This window comes from Falco peregrinus, chromosome 4 (genome assembly GCF_023634155.1).
Source record: "Falco peregrinus isolate bFalPer1 chromosome 4, bFalPer1.pri, whole genome shotgun sequence".
NCBI lineage: Eukaryota > Metazoa > Chordata > Aves > Falconiformes > Falconidae > Falco > Falco peregrinus.
In genome coordinates, this window is record NC_073724.1 from 65,140,602 (window position 1) to 65,157,877 (window position 17,276).

At 42.4% G+C, this 17,276-nt stretch overlaps 1 protein-coding gene across 3 annotated transcripts in view; it reads left to right on the forward strand.

Annotated features, from left to right (window-relative positions):
• The first annotated feature begins 3,171 nt into the window (after positions 1-3,171).
• Positions 3,172-17,276, forward strand: part of STK24 (serine/threonine kinase 24) — a 61,584-nt gene continuing 47,479 nt past the window's right edge. The window contains exon 1 of one of the 3 annotated variants that reach the window (XM_055803179.1): positions 3,172-3,576. Coding sequence is in view for 1 of the 3 variants with exons in the window: in XM_055803176.1 (XP_055659151.1) it covers positions 3,535-3,576 (42 nt within the window). In the remaining 2 variants the exon portion in view is untranslated. Of the gene's footprint in view, positions 3,577-3,950; positions 4,174-17,276 lie in introns of those variants that run through there. The other 2 variants (XM_055803176.1, XM_055803178.1) reach the window with 2 other exon arrangements.

Below are 17,276 nucleotides of genomic sequence, written 5' to 3' on the forward strand. Positions count from 1 at the left end.
ACATTGCTCATTTGAGAAGTTTTGATGTTGGTCAGTAAAGAAAATGTTTTTTCTTCACAGGTGGTTCACAAACAGAACTTCACAGTGACTGCCATTATGTAATTTTTAAAAAACCCTTTTTGTTATATAACCAGCAAAGCAGAAAATCTTTGCATATTCAAAGTAGCATTTTAAATTGAAAGCAAAGCAGGTATTGAGAAGTCTACACACAAAATAAATCGAATCTTTGCATGCTGGAAACATGTGTCTTCAAAATGATACAACAGGAAACCAATTTAATGTTAAGAACCGTTTATTTTGAAGTCTGTTATGTCATTGCACTGGGATGGCAGGCTATTATAACATGTAATCATTCTATTTTTAATAAAAGATTTCTGCAAGAGTAGCCTTTCTTTGGAGTACAAAAAATCGTATTTTCTCAGAAAAGTTTGAGAAAAGGAGAGGAAAATTTGCAAGGTTTCTGTTAGTCTGTGGGGATGGAGCTGAAATTTAGACCGAAAGATTAGCATTTACAAAACTGACAGCAAACAGAAACACATTCATTATTTTAAGGTTACATTCAAAACTATCCTGGATAAAATTTCTTGAAGTCCAGGGGAGAAACTGGAAGTCTTTCAGAAAGTAAGATACAGAAGCTGACAGAAATCAGACATTATAATACATTGTTCTGATCTCATTAGAACTAGACTCATTAGAGAATTCATCTTTTAGATGATTTTTTAGATAAAGAGAATTAGAACTTATTAGAACTTAGACCAGTATCTGGTTTATGACACAGAGTTTCGAATCTGCTCCTTTCTTTTCCTGCATTTAACAAGTAAATCCGCTTATAGAGCTTATTCCACCGGCTAAAAAAATTTCTTTTTCAGGCACAGTCTGTTGTTGAACACGTAATGCAGAACTTTGAAACCCGGAGATGAAATAAATCCATGATCTTTACTCAGCAACAGCATACAAGCCAGAGAAAGACCTCACAGTGGCCCTAGGCTAGGAGCTTATATGGGGAAAGTTACTTCAGAGAAGCTAGCATATGGGAACTTTTTTGTGCTTGTGCACCTTGAGCTAGAGAATCTACAAACTAAATGTAGAAAGGGAATTAGCAAAATAAAGCATAAACAACTCTAGCAAATCAAGTATACGTTCCTTAAGAAAACTATTTAAGTCCCAAAGAATATACGAATGGACAGAAAATAATAGCTTTATACCTTTCATAAGACAAAAGATAAAACTTAGGTTTAGACCTTTTTTATTTTCACTCTGCACTAAATGTGCAATTGCAGAAAAGTAAAGCAGATGATAAAATCTGTATCAAAATGACTATATAGAAAAGAGCAAAAATAAAGCTGCACAGGCAATGGTAAACTTGACATTTTCTCCATGAGAATTTTTAATATTAGGTGAGGTAGTGAAAGCTCAATGGTATTCATGGGACAAAGCAAAAGGTTCACTTGTAGCCCACTGACTTTCTTCCTAGCAAGCTAAAAAAATTTACTGCAAACAGTGGAACAACCACGCAGACACTAAACCTCTGCTTTTTAAAAAAAGACGACTGCAAAAATGCTTTAGAAAACTATCCAAACAGAAAGTTTTTATAGCGATCCTTGCGACTGTCGTTTGGCTTTTGACTGAGGTAAAACTCAAATGAAAGCTTTTACATTTCTTAGAAAATTGCATACCAGTAAACAGTAGAAACATTTTCTTATTTCCTGAAAATAAAAAAAAACCCATAATTTAAACTCCATCCCAGCATTCATGAAACTAGCTACTCCTTCATGAACAACTAAGAAAAGAATTCCAATAGTTCAAGTTTCTACGCAATTTCTATCGGTCATCCTTTCTGTATTTCATTATACTCAAGAGCTGGTATACTTAGTTTTCAGGGAAACAAGCAGTGTGTGTATATGCATGTGTGTACACATACATGCCTGCATAAAGCTGTTTGCCAATTTTATTCAAATTTGACCGAGGGGCAGAAATCCTAACAGGCATGTATGTTTCTACAAGTTTCAGGAAAACAAGATCGCGTAGTGCTAGTTCAGCCTGTATTAGACAACGAAGAATATTGTAACTAGAGGAAAACCTTCAGTGGGCATACCAACTACAAATCAGTGAGACCATTTTATATTTTAAAGTTTTTTCCTGCAGTTGAGACATTTGCACAAACTCTCTAGTGAATTACCTACTGGTATGTTAATTTATGCAGCGGTGGATGCTCATCTTTTTCTTTAATTCACTTGAAAAGACAGAGAACCACTGTCCTGTGGGTTTCAGGCCCACTGGCCGCCAGGCTCCAATGATTTTAATACTCATGAAACCGCCTAGCTTTTTGTGGGGGCGGGGGGGGAAGAACGAGACTCTCAGGGCATTCCCTGGTGCACTGGGGACGTGCGATGGAGCTGAACAGGCCAAACACGGCCAGCACACCACCAAGTTCGCGGGGGCCCTGCGTGGGCCCGGGGCTGGCCTCTGGCGCGGGGGAGGCCCGGGGGCTGCCCCGCTCTCCCTCCATTTCGGAAGCACCGCGACCCCCTAACTGCCATTTTCGTTCGCAGCTTCTGCAGCTCCTGACAGGAAGTCAAGTGCTTCCTGAAACCATACACCTCAGGGGAGCCGCGGCGTTACCCTGACCTTTCTTACACCGCCCGAGCGAAGGGGAGGCAGGAAGGGGACATGCCACAACATGTCTCGGGTTTCTGCCCACTCGGTCTGCCGCCTCACCCCGGCTTCCTCGTTTTAAGCGAGCAGCCTCCGAACCCGATGCTCGCCTCGCTTCACCTGTTCTGCCTCGCCGGCAGCCGAGGCGCCGTTCCTCACGCGGGCTGCCGGCTAGGAGAGGCAGGCCCGGCCCTGCGGGCTGCCGCCGCCGGAAGGGCGAGGGGCGACAGCCAGCCGAACTCCCGGGGCCGGGGCGCGGGCCCCGCCGCCTCCCGCTATCCCGAGTGCGATGCAAGCCCGGCGACCGGGAGCCGGCCCTGCCAGCGGTGCTTGGGGGACTCGGGCCCGGCCGGGCGGGTCTCCGCACACCGCGGTACGCACGGCCCGGCAGCGCTCGGCGCCTCCCGGCCCCCCGCCCCCTCCCCGCCGGCCGAAGCCGATGGCGGCGGGGGGAGGCGACCCGGTGGGGCAGCGCGTGCAGGTAGCCGGGTGGGAGAGGCGGGGCGGGCGGGCGCACGCGCGGCCGCCCCTCCTCCTCCCCCCTCAGGTTTGTCATCTTGTCGCCGGCTGGGCCCCGCGTCGCCAGCGGCCGCTCTGCGCGCGCGGCCGGGGGAGGAGGAGAAGAAGGAGGAGGAGGAGAGATGAGGCGGCCACCGTTGCATCCGTGACGGGGGCCTGGAGCCCGAGCTTGGGACGGCCCCTTTCCCACCGCCGGCGCACAGGCGCTGCTCGCCCGGGGGAAGGGCGCGGAGGAGGAGGAGGAGGAGGAGGACTGCGTGTCTCCGTGAGGGAGAGCGTGGAGATGAGCTAAGCCTTGTCCCCTGGGGCCGCCTGAGGAGACCCGGCTCCCTCTCCCCCGCCGTCCCTGCCGCCGCCGCCATGGCGCACTCCCCGGTGCAGACGGGCCTGCCGGGGATGCAGGTGAGGACCGGCTGCCTGCCCCGCACCGCCCCGGCGGCGGGAGGGACGAGCCCCAAGGGCAGGGGCGGACACGCACCCCGGGGGCGGCGGGAGCGGGGGATGGGCCTCCACCGGCTCTCCCCGCCAGTGGGAATCGGGGGGGTGGGGGCGGCCTGAAGGGGCGCGGTGCGGTCGGTGAGGGGGTTCCCTGGGGCGGAGGGTAGGGGCGAGGGGCGCAAACGCCTCTTCGCTCCCACCCGGCCCCAGGGGCAAAGGAGCGGGATCCCGTAACCCCTGGAAACGAAACGTGCTGCCGGCACCTCGCGTAATGCCTAGCGAGCCCCCCCCGCCTGGTGCATCCCTCCCTCCCGCCCCTTCCTCGGCAGCCTCAGCTTTGCCGCAAGTGTGCGGAGCGGAGGGGTGCGTGGTTTGTCCCCCCTCTCTCCCCGTCCAGGAGTTCTCGGTGTTTTAATTCACGAAGCGAAGCGCGTCTTGATGGGCGATTTTTGGTCCCGTTATGTTGACGTGGTGACGGGAAGCATACATAGAAACAGGGCCTGAAAACGCTGACCTTCAGCGCCTGCTGCAGCGCCCATCTCAGTGGTGCTGGCTGGTGAGGTGGGTGTTTGGCTGCGAGAGTTGGTAAGCTGCTGTTCTGATGCGATGGAATTTGCTGGTTCTGCCTTGTAACTATATTTCTGAAATAACTGGTGTGGTTTTCTGGTGACTGAGATGGCTTCTGCGCCCCCCTGCCCCGTTTTCCTTAGTCCAAATGCAAACTACTGCCAGAAAAACATTAAGGATATTAGTATCAGTGTGTTGTTTTTCTAATGTTTCCCGCACCTTATTAGAAACTCCCCTGCCCAAACCTCTGAAAGAAGAACTTATGAATGACATGTAGAGTTTTTCTTGCTTTATCTCCTGGATTGAAAGTTTTTGTGCTACATTTGGTTTAAGTATTGATCTGCTCTGGTTCGTTTTTCCATGAGTCAGGATTTTAAGTCGTGAATCTTTTTTTTTTATAAACACCCCCCCCCCCCCCCCCCCCCAGTAATCTTAGGATTTGAATTTAAAATCTTACATGCTTGGGTGTAGCATGATTTATATGCCCAAGCATATTGCTGGTTGCCAAATAGAGTATGTAGGCCCTCACTCTGAACTGCTTAATAATTTATCGCTCTGTAGGTACTAGTGGTGAGTGTTCAAGTTCACATTCCAAACATGAGCAGACTGCCAGAGACAGAGAAGTAAAGGTTTCTTGGTTTGGCTAGGGCTAGATTAATGTTGCATTTTTTTTATCCTTTTGAGACATGTTAGAACCAAGGTGACTATCTACCAGCTTTGAAACAGAATCTGTAATACTTTAGAACTAAAAAGTCAGATTTGTAGCTCCTCAGAAGTGACAGGATAGAGATTATTCCAACAATATGCATGTACTGCTTATGTGTGTCCCTGCATGATCTCTCTAAGGGCCTGTGTTTTTTATTGACTTCGTTTGTTATTTAGTTTGTAATGCTGTTAGCTGTACTAAATGGGTAGCTATTCAGGGGTTTTGTTAGCCCACATAATTTGGGAGTTTAAGTCAAATCTTTTTGTTCAAGACAGTGTTACTTTTCTCATGAATTTTTATTGTTTTAGAGTTTCTCAAGTGTGAACTTATAACAGTGTAAAAAAACCCAAAAGAAACAAAAAAACAAACACCAAAGTAAAGACCTGCTGACAGGTAGAGGCATAAAGTCTGTCAGAAATGCGAGTACTACCTGCTAATTTTCTGCATCGAGCTCAAGATGTCTGTGTCCATTTCCATTCTTTCAGAGTATATAGAAATGGTCTGTTTTCAGTACGTGATTGACTTTGCTTGCAGATAAATGTTCAAAAGTAAGGTGCATACAATGTGTGACGGCTGCTTAAATAAGACAAAGGTTATGGTTTAGGACTTCTTATTATGAAGGAGAGGGAGGAATAGAGCTTAGTTCTCTGGGTTATAATTACATTGCTTAAATCACGGGACTATCTTCTTTTTCTGTAGTGCGATCCCTCCTCACCACCTACTATCTTCTGCAACAAACGGTGTAAGCAGTGTCAGTGACAAGTTATGCAGCTTTCTCCTACATTCTTTGCTGAACTTACACAAGACAGCAGTCAGTATCCTGGGGTGAACAAGAGTAACTTCTTAACCCCCCCAAATCCCATATAGGGACAATGCTTTATTAATGCTGTTTGGCATGAGCAGGGTAGTGTGTAAATAGGGCAGAGGAATGAAGGATTAATGTATTTCTGCCTGAACAACATAATCTGATCGGTGTTTGAGGAGTGATGCATAAAAAGTGAGTGGGTAGAGAGTGAGCCAAAGGAATGAAAAACTGTGGAGGAAATGTAGGATGGTGCTGGAAGGCTGTCAAAACCTGAGATTCACTGTCTGCTGCAAAGTGGGCATGTTGTAACCTGAATAAAAACAGGGTTGGGTTTTGACCTAAATTTCTGTGCATGCAAATAAGTTTGGACTCAAAGTTTATCAGTCCTTGGTTTAAGGGCTTTGTGTAGATAGGCGTTTGAGAGTATGACATGAAGGTGCATCATTACTAAACTGAGAATATGTTGTCTACCTTCTTGATGTTTTATAGAAGTGGCCTGGGGAGAATGCTTGTAATGCATGAGGTTCTGCAAGGCTGGTTCAGAGTAAGTGTATATGACCTTGATTTTCAGACTGGCCTGCATTTCAAAGCTTTGGTAAGATTCTGTAACTTCTTTATGGATGCTGCTTTTTTAATAATGAAGTACTGTCTTTATAAATTTATGGTAGGGGTGCTAGCTGAACTGTAATGTGTTTTGAAGCACGTTAGGAGTGTGTTGGACCAAAAAGCTCGAGAAATGTAGGCTGACAGAGAAAATTTTAAGGGATGAAGCTGCAAAACACAGTAATACTGTACATCAAGCTGTTGGATATGTGGTGGCAGCCAGTTTTAAAGTAATCTTTAACAATAAAATACTAAAATGAGTACTGATTAAATGTTTTTCTCCTTTCCCCACTTAAAATGTTTTGGTGGTAAGCTGCTTCTGGCTTGCTTGTGTTTTTCTCTATTTCTGAAGTTAAAGAACCAGAAAAGCTGTTTTTTGCCCTAGCTTTTCTGTGTGCTTCTAACTGTGTGAAATAACTGTGTAGAACAGATTTTTATTAACCTGCTTTAAAATGAGTGTTATATTATGGTAAGAACAGTAAGAATACTTTAAACTCCTGAGAAAAGAGAAATGGTTTTGTTGGCTTCAGATCCCAGAGAAGTAAGGAAAACCCACAGGTGGTTTGCCTTTTTGGAGTCAGCTGTGTTCAGGCGGTACAGTGCCATGGTTAGAATGGATCCAGGTATGACTTCTAGTTGTATTTCTAGGTGCTTGTATAGTAAAGGTAATTAAAAGTTTCAGGTGAATAAGAGTTTCAGATACACTTCTGTGGCATAATGAACATTGAGTTACTGATTAGAAATAATTAGTCACCTTCTTTTTCCTGTTTTGGTCTTCTAAAGGGGGAAAAACACCCCAAAAGATCAACTCACCCTTCCCTAAATGCCCTGAAGCCCTGAACTTTGTTTTGTTTTTTCTCTCCTCAGATTTTTCTGAGAAAGTTTACTTGTATTTTTAGGTGTGCCCATATGTCAGCTTCATAAAATTCCTAAGGTGCTTTTAAAATTCCATCATCTGTAAGCCAAGCCCCTTCTGTGTGACAAAAACTTTTATCCTCCTCCCTTTCATTTTTTTTGGTAACAATAACAGTATTTATGCAATATAAGTTGATTTTAATCATTTTTCATTGTTATCTTCAGTACAAGGGCTGCAGGTTCTTCATCCAAAATGTAAATAAGCATTGATGTTCATACTGTCTTGCTTCAAGAAATACTAAAAATTTAACGAAGTTTAAGTGGCAACTTGACAAACGAACAGGAAAGAAAAGTTGTTAAATATGAAGGCAGTATTTCTGTCTGGGAAAGTGTTTGAACTGTCAGTTTGCTGGAGATTGGAAGAGTGTTTTGGGAAATAACTGCTATTGAGCTTGCACTTTTCCCAAGGCGTTAGCTTTTGACTGCTGCAGAAGTGTTCTGGCCTAGATGATCCTTTGTTCTGATCCAGCATGGCTGTTCCTTTGTTCTTACACACTATATGTATTACTGTCTTCCCTATTATAACTCATTCTCCCTTTACAGTAAACTGTTGCAACTACTTAATATATGAGCTCTGGTTTTGGTCATTGCAAAACATTTAAGTTGCTAAATCAAAGGCACTGGAAAGGCCACATAGCCTCTGCTGCCTTCAATTTGCAGCTTCTGTGTGGGAGATAAAACTCAAATTGGGGGAAAATACTTCTTTGAAAGTTTGTGCTTGCTGTTACCCTTTGTTACAGTTTGATAAATATTTTGTAGTAATTTACAGCACTTAATTATTTGACTGATTCTTGGACTGTTACAATCATGGCTGATCTGTTTTAAAATATGCTGGAGATAGATGTCATGATTCTGCGGCATATTACAAGCTCATTCCTTGGGTACAAGAACAGAAGAGTTTTAATTTGTGAAAACAAGGTTTGCATCTTCTCTCTCTGGAGGTCAAAGGCGGTATAGGGCTATGCAAGAGATGTATGGAGCTGTTTCAGAGAAGTTGACTTATCAACAGTTCCACTGTTGGTAAGTCATGTGTAGCAGTTTTTAGTGAATATATGGATACTAAGCTTTTTTCCTCGTAACACCCCCAGAATCTTGCTATTAAGCATGTGTGGAGGCATTGGAGTTGGTTTCCTTTGGACATGCTGCTATGGGTGGCTTCTTGGTGTGCTTTACTTCCTAGGAAGTCATTGTTTCAGGGAGAAGCTTCAATTTGGATAATGTTATTAAATCCTCATGCTGTTAACTCGGACTATACAGTTAAAATGGCTGCAGTTCTGTTTTCTCAGTCTTTAAGCTTCTTTGTTCTTTCTTTCTGTGGCCTTTGCAGGTACTTTTCTATTAGGTAGAAAATGACTGGTAATTAGCTGTAACGTATAGACTGCTCAGTCTTTAGGGAGTGGTTTGAGGTACCCAGTCTGATAGTTTTTTGGGTTGACTTCATTGCTTCATGAATAGCTGAAGGATTTAAGACTGCTTTTTGGAATAAGGATTGACAATAGTGAATCCTTATTTTTTGTGAATCTCTGTGTTACATTTTTTCCAGCCCTTCTGTGGTTTTGAAGCTATACATTTTAGACATGCTTTCCAAAATTCTACTTAATTTTTAATGTTTATATAAAGGTAGGGTGTAGTATTTATACAGAGCCAGAGGAGGTAAGGAAAGGCACTCTTAATTTCCAAAGGCTGAGCTTGCCAGAAGAGAGATCCAAAACTAGATTTTGTATTGGTCACATCCAAGGTGGTTTGTCATCCTTGTTAGTTACTGTGTGACCAATGTCAGCATTCACCTTTCTGCCTTAACTGTTGTCTTGCCATTAGTGTTAACAGCCTCTAAACAGGAAAAACTTATTTCCATCAGGTAGCCTTCCAGAACCAAACAGATACTGCTTGTGGCAGCTATATCTTTCAGGGACCCTTATAGACCAACCACTTGGGCTAGTCATATGTTATGGAAAGTTTCATGTTTGAGTAAGGTGCCCTTTTAGTCAACTGTCATCTTTGTTCCCCAGAGAGACAGAAGACTATTGATGTAGTGAATACATTTAAATATTGGGGCTTGTGTTATGAGTGGTATACGAGGCTTTGATGTCAACTTTTACATAGTGGCATCTTTTATGCTTCTGAGATAGAAAATGGATATATGTATCTTGGGTATATTTTTAGATTTTGCTTAAATTATTTTCATTCTCCCTCTTGGGGGTATACCAAACATCGATGAACAAAGCCAGCAAGTTATCTAATATTATAATAATATAAAACACTGCATCCATTCTATAATAATTTGGTCCCTGCTACACAGAAAAGATGTGGACAGGCCTGAGAGGGTACAGAGAAGGGCCACAGAGATGATCAAAGGACTGGGAAGCCTGCCATATGAGGAAAGGCTGAGCTAACTGGTTTTATTTGGCCTTGAGAAAAGAACGCTCAGGGGAGACCTTATTACCATGTTCCAGAATTTAAAGGGTGGCTACAAAGAAGATGGAGACTTCCTTTTTGCAAGGAATCATATGGAAAAGACAAAGGGTAATGGGTACAAGTTACTCCTGGTGAGATCCCGATTGGAGGCAAGAGGACAGTTTTTCATGATGAGAATGGAATAATCTCCCCAGTGAAGTGGTGGATTCTCCAACATCGGATGCTTTTAAGGTTTGACTGGACAGGGTGCTGGGCCATCTTGTTTAGACCGTGATTTTGCCGAGGAGGGTTGGACCAGATGATCTTTGAGGTCCCTTCCAAGCTGGTACTCTGATCGAATTTGACCTGGTTATTGCTTTTGTGATGATACACCTGCCTCCACTGGTGAAGCGTTATTTGACAAAGTGGTGTTGTGTGGGGCTGAAAGTAATAATTTGTGTGGAGGCAGCTATATAGTCAAAACCTCTTTTACTTGTAAACTTTATAAATAGATGACTTGGAGTTTGTCCATATAGATCTGTTAATCTGGGGTAAGTTTCCATGTATGCACCTAAAAATTAGTTACAGAGGCAGTAACATTAGGATGCATCACTTCAAAGCACTGAATTTGAGATGTAGAAGGAGAAATTCTGTAAGAGAATATTTAGTTTTATGAGAAGAAGATATAAGGACAATAAAATGACTGCATACTACATGAGAATAGTCTAAGAACAATTTTACTATTGCGTTTCCAAATGCATTATTAAAGTGGTCTCAGTTTTCCTGTAGGGAAAAGCCGTTTTTATGGTGATCTTCAGCTTCTGCATTCTAATTTTTTTTGGTACAGATAAACTTGTCTGTGGATGTAGCAGCTTCCTTTTGGCAAAATTGCGAGCTTACTTAAACTCATGTGTTTAGATTATGTGCCTCAGTCTTGAACCATGATTAGTACAAGGTGATAATAGTTGATACCAGTAAAACCTGTTTGCTTGTCTTCCCAAGCTTGTTTAAAGCTCTAGTATGTTACCTGAATCTGAACTCCTGGATATGTTCAGGATGTATAGTTCCAAAATCAAATAAATGTAGTTTACTTTTGAAGAGGAGTGTTGAACAGTCTTTTTTTGGTGAAATGGCTTTCATAAGCCAATAAATATTTTGTTTATTGGAAGTATCTATGCATGGAATTGTTCCCTCTTAGATGTGTGTGTTGATTCTACATTAGTATAGAACTAAGAACCTTCTGCAGTGCAACTCTGTAGAATGTGAAGCTTGACACAGGAAAATTTTGGGAATGCTTGTGCTATCCTGTTCTATTTTCAGTTGCACTGTTTGGCAGCCTCTTAAGAAACATGAGTTTGGGTTTTTTTGCCAGGTGATAGAATGGATACAAGTGTCTCCCCTCAAATTATGGGATTGTTATAGATCCTAAAACTCATTCTTTTGCTTCTTTTCCTCAATTAGTATTAATGCAACGTACATTTCTGATTGCCTCTATTAGCATTACTTATTCAGCCATTTGTCTGACCATTTGCCATTTCCCACCCTAATGGTGGGAATTTCCACAAAAAGCCACTATTTTATTTTTTTCTTTTTATCAATAGCTTAGCTATTATAAAAAAAGAGTGATTTTTACTGTGTTTGGTCTTTCTGACAAGTGGAAACAAGTGAGAGACATTGTTCTAAACCTGTTTTTTGGGACTCTTTTCCTTAGCTGTCTTTCTCTTGGTGTCTAAAACACGTTTTGGGTTTCACAGCTATGCTGTGTCTACTGGTAATACTTGTTTGTTGCTTTCGTTGTGTGCTCAAGGCATGGAGAGATTTTCAATTGGAATGATTTACGTTTTAAAAGTAATGGATGGAAGGGAGTCAGTTAGTTACAGGTTATGAAAGTTTTTAGTAATGTTATATTAAAAAAATGACCCTGAGAAACTATTCAGAAATTCAGCATATTTAATTGGATTTTATTCTTTCTGAATGCTTGTAAAAATCAGGCTATGGTTAGGTAACTATTACTTTTGGTATTAAACTCTTTAACATGGTACCCTAAGCAGCTTTCTGAATGAAAAGCTGAATGAAGAATACTGTAAGATTACAGTGTGATTTGTGCAGAGGACATTGCACCCAGAAGATGGTATTAGTTAACTGGGAATTTGGAAGCATGTTTTGGATATCCATGTTGTTGATAGTGTATTCTGAGTCTCAGATAAGTGCATCTTCCTTGACAATAAGTGGGAAGAGGGTTATACAGTGGCTGAGGAATGCTTTTATGATAGGCTAACTCCCCCTGGCTCCCCCCCATCCCAAAACATACTTAAAACCTGTTCCAGTGTAGTTAGAACAAGGGAGTTGAACTGTGTGAACAAATGCAAGTACTGCTGAGGCTATTGTGATGCATGCTGTGTATTTTTATCCTCATTTGCTTGTGACATGCAAAGTGTGTGAGAGATGCAAGGTTTTACAGCTTTAGTTTTTGCTTTCCCCCTCCCATTACAACCCACTGAAGTTTCATGGCAGAATTTATGGCAGTTGTTCCTTTTCATGATAGGTAATGTATTGCTAATTCTTCAAATGGTAACTCTTCCCCCCCCCCCCCCCCCCCCCCCCCCAAAAAAAAAAAAAAAGGCAGTTTCCTTATGGTAGTGTGTCTCTGAATTGAATAATTATAACATTGGAGATGGAAAATGAGAAGTACGGAATGCATATGTTTGAAGAATAAAGAAAAGAACAGTAGTGTTCTCTTTGATTGTTGACAAATTCTCAGTGAAACAGCTGGATCTTGGTTTTACACCTAGTTAGTATAGATGAATGTTTTCATTCTAATCTTTGCACCTTTCATTAAATATTTTGCTGATTAGTCCTCTGAAAAGAAAATAAAAATCAGTTGTTTCTGTTCATGATAATTATAAAGTGGCTATCCAAGTTGAGTTCATTTTATTTTATTATCAATAGGTGAAACTGAACCTTTGGTTCAAATTTTAAGGCTGCTTAAATATTTTTTTCTTGCTTAGATAAAAGTCCCAGGCTGTAAATCCAAATATTTTGTCTTTTTGGGTTAGCTGTTCTCTGAAAATACAGGTGGGGCTTGATACAATGCAGTAAAATGAAGCAGTTCATTTTCTGCGTGCTGCCTCTGTCTTGTTTCAGTTTCCTACCAACAGCAGAAAATAATCTTGTGTATTGTATGAGTTATATATGGTGTATGTATATTGCTGAAAGCAAAAACTTGAGAGGTTCAGAAAAAGGTAAAATGCTGGTAGTAAAATCTGGGGCTTCTCATTCCTGGAAGTAGTTTTTCCTGATGCAAAACTATCTTATATGGGCGTTTATTTACAATATATCTCCACTGCTGCCACTTGTGCAGCTAAGTCTGTGGGGGTAAAAGTAAAAATGAAAGCTGCTTAGTACTGGTCTGTGTTGAGGTGAATAGGCTTTAGATGGTTTTTGAAAGATTGCAAGTGATGGTACAGAAAAACCTTTGCAGTGCTGCTTCTAAAATGGAGAGCTGTGTGAAGAACGATGACATCGAACATGCCAGCTGTTCACTTTGACTGGTGTTTAGGCTTGAAGTTCTCCAGGTATTTGAGAAAACTGTATAAACTTGTCTGCTAGATTTCTGTTCTTTGGTCTTTATAGAAATCAATTTAAAATAAGGAAATGATGTGCAGCAATAGTGGTGTGGGTTTTTTTGTTTTGTTTTTCAAAAGAAATTGATGTATTTGCACAGTAAATTTAGCAGTAAAAATAATTCTTGATGTGACGGAAATAATGTATTGCAAAATAGCCGAGACTGGAAGGGACCCTCTGGAGCATGTGTAGTCCACCTCCTGCTCAAAGCAAAGTCAGCTAGTGGGTTGCTCAGGACCACATCCAGTGTAACTTTGAATAATGCAAAGAATCTACAACCTGCCTGGGTAACCTGTTCCAGTGTTGGACTACCCTTACAGGGGGAAGTATTTTTTTTCCTTTTGGTTTTATTTTTCTTTTTTTTCTGAAGTTTTAATGGAACTTCCTATATTTCAGTTTGTGCCCATTGCATCTTGTCCTTCCACTGGGCACCACTGAGAGGAACCTGGCTCTGTTGTCTTTACACCTTTCCAGCGGGTATTCACGCACAGAAGATTTCCAGCCCCTCAGCCTTCTCTTCTCCAAGCTAAACAATCCCCATTCTCTCAGCCCCCGCTTTATACATCTGTTGCTGCAATACTTAACCATCTTTGTGGCCTTTCACTGGTCTCGCTCCAGTACAGCCATATCTTGGTCCGGGGAGCCCAGAACGGGATGCAGCGCTGCAGATGTGGTCTCACCAGTACTGAGAAGAGGGGTAGGATCTCCTCCCTTGACCTTCTAGCAATGTTCTTCCTAACGCAACCCAGGATGTTGTTGTGTTGTTTGTCATGGTGGCACATTGCTGGCTTATGTTCATCTGGATGTGAAGGACTTGACTTTAAATCCACTTGCCAGCCAGTGAGTCTTCAGCCTGTATTGTGTATGGTGTCACTGTACTGCTGTGACTTCTTAAATATGATGGATAGCGGTTTAACAATTTTAACTGTCAGTTCCTTCAGGACCCGTGCAGATGCACCTCATCACGTCCCAGGGACTTGTGCAACTTCAGATTCCTCAGATGGTGTTGAACCTGATCTTTGATGGTGGTTCTTCATTCTCCCAGTTCCTGCCTTTGCCTTCTGCAACTTGGGCGGTGTGGCTGGAGCACTTGCCAGCGAAGACTGAGGTGAAAATGTCATTGAGTACCTCAGCCTTCTCTGTGTCCGGGGTAACCAGGTTTCCCGTTTCCTTCTGGAAAGGGCTCACATTTTTCCTAGGCTTCCTTTGATCACCGACATACCTATAGAAGCTTTTCTTGTTGCCCTGGATGTCCCTGACCTGATTTAATTCTGTCAGGGCTTTAGCTTTCCTAACCTGTTCCCTGGCTGCTTGGACAATTTCTCTGTATTCTTCCCAGGCCACCTGTCCTCGCTTCCACCCTTTGTAGCTTTCCTTTTTGTGTTTGAGTTTCTCCTGGAGCTTCTTGCTCATCCATGCAGGCCTCCTGGCTTTTTTTCCCATCTTAGCCTTTGTTGGGATGCATTGTTGCTGAGCTTGGAGGAGGTGATCCTTGAATATTAACCAGCTTCCTTGGGTGCCTCTTCCCTCCAGCGTTTTATCTCATCATACACTACCAGGCAGATCCCTGAAGAGGCCAAAGTCTGCTCTCCTGAAGGCCAGGGCAGTGAGTTTGCTGTGTGCCTTCCTCTCTGCCCTCAGGATCTTGAACTCCACCATTTCATGTTCACTGCAGCCAAGGCTGCCCTTGAGCTTCATGCTCCCCACCAGCGCCTCCTGGATGGTGAGAACAAGGTCCAGCGTGGCACCTGTCCTCCTTGGCTTCTCTATCACTTGAAGAAGGAAGTTACTGTCAGGGCATCCCAAGAACCTTCTGGATTGTCTATGCCCTGCTGTGTTGTCCCTCCAACAGATACCGGGGTGGTTGAAGTCCGCTGTGAAGATGAGGGCTTGTGAGTGTGAGGTGACTCCTATCTGTCTGTAAAAACCCTCATCTGCTTGGTCTTCTTGGTTGTGTGGCCTGTAGCAGATCCCCATTATGATGTCACCTGTCCCTGCCCTCCCTTTAATCACATCCCGTAAATTCTCAGTCAGCTCCTCATCCACCCCCAGGCACAGCTCCATGCTCTCCAGCTGGTTGCTGACATAGAGGGTGACACCTCCTCCTCATGTCCCCTGTCTGTCCTTCCTAATGAGCCTGTATCCTTCCATTCCAACACCCCAGTCATAGGAGTCATCCCACCAAGTCTCTAATGCCGACCAGATCACAGCCCTGCAGGAATGCATGTGTCTCTAACTCCTCTTTTGTGCTCAGTCTTGATAGGGAATGGGGATTGGACTGAGTAATTTGGAATTGATTTGGTGAAATGAAAAGTACACAGAATGCGGTGCTGAAAGATGATTGTCTATTCCAAAAGAGCAGACATAGAGAAATAAAGAGATCTGCAAGTAAAATCAGTTGCCCATATAAGCTTGAGAACTTGAATAAGGAGATAGCTTTTAATTCTTGTAAGTTAAAAACAGGTTTTTTAACCCTTTGCTACAATAACTGCATGAATAACCCTTTGTGAGTGGGTGTTAGAAATAAGAAATGGGATGAAATGCAGAAAGATTCAGTTAAAGCTGTATTCTACGTCAGAATGGTTATGGATAAAGTTTGGTTTAATTATTTTGAATTTCAGTAACACTTTCTGTTGACTTATAGGGGCAGTTAGTGCAGATGAGAGTTACGGTTTCATAAAAATAAATACCTTGTAAGGTGTGTATTGTCCTGACCATGATTAGAGTACTGGAGAGGTAATGTCGAAGTGGATAATGCTGCTGGTTTCTCCAGGAATCTTTTTGACAGATGGTGACTGAAAAGTGACCTTAGCATAAAAAAAGACAACGCATGCTGATAAAAGTTGCTGATAGTACAAAATTAAAGGCACCTGTTATACTTGAGAGGCCATTACTGAAGAGCTACACAGCCTTGAAGAGTTGAATTACTGAACAGAATAGCATAAAGTGCAAGGTGTTGTAAGTATGAATTATTACAAGGGACCTTTGCGGTAGGCTGGGAACTCACTGTTTGGAAATGCGGAGGATTAGGAAGAGGTGAGTGGCTTTAGTTGGTCACAGCTGAGTTAAAGCCATGAGGCCAAATGGAACAAATAGTCCAATAAGTTCTCAGATCCAGTCTTTATTCTGTAGAAGTGGACAACAGTGACGTTAGGTACTGAGAAGAGTTAATTTGAAGTGCAGTATGTTTTTGTGGCTGACTAAGGTCAAAGTAATGAATCCAATGTGGAACAAGTATAGGGAGATTACTCAAATTATTGGGTGAATGGTGGCTCTGCTTGTCGTGAAAAGTGAAGGACTTTGTTCTGCATGGTGAAACAACATGGAGGTTGAGACAGGATGGCTGCGATTGGCATTCAGAAGTTTGAAAAACTATTAAAAAAAAAAAAAAAAGACAAACTAATCCGAGTGGTTATGGGAATTGAAAGTTCTGTAATCACTAGATGGAAATGTTCCAGACCTTGTTTTTCATTTGCCACATGATGTATTCTGTGACACACTTAGAAGGACGTATTTTAATGGTAGAGATCTAGCTCTTTATCAAACAAGGTGGTTAGCTTTATTCTTTTGCAACAGATGTTGCTGCTCACTTCTGTGCTTTCTAGCAATATTCTGTGTGCTTAGTCACAGGAAGGCTCATTTATTGGTTCCCTTTGTTTTAATATTAGTAGGAGAAAGCTATATGCTTAGTGAAAGCTTGAGAAGAGTAGAGTCAGCAAAAATGTAGTGACAGAATCTATGGAAGACATTTTGCTCTGTTCAGTCAGGTAGAGAAAATATTTACTATTTGTTTGTTTTGGCTCTGTTGGAAGTATTTACAAAACCAAGCAAATATGAGAATCCTTTCCAGGTGTGATCTTGGACAAAATGAATGGGAATTGGCCAGTCATGTACTTTCAAATTCAAGCAGCTCATTATGTATCTGGAGGCCTGATCTCTCTGTTTTTGAAATAAAGCAGGTTGTTAGAGTGAGATGAAATGGTAGTTTTCCAAAAACGTGTGTTGCCAGTAGTTTAAGGCTCTCACTGCAAACACCTGGTCTCCTGAGAA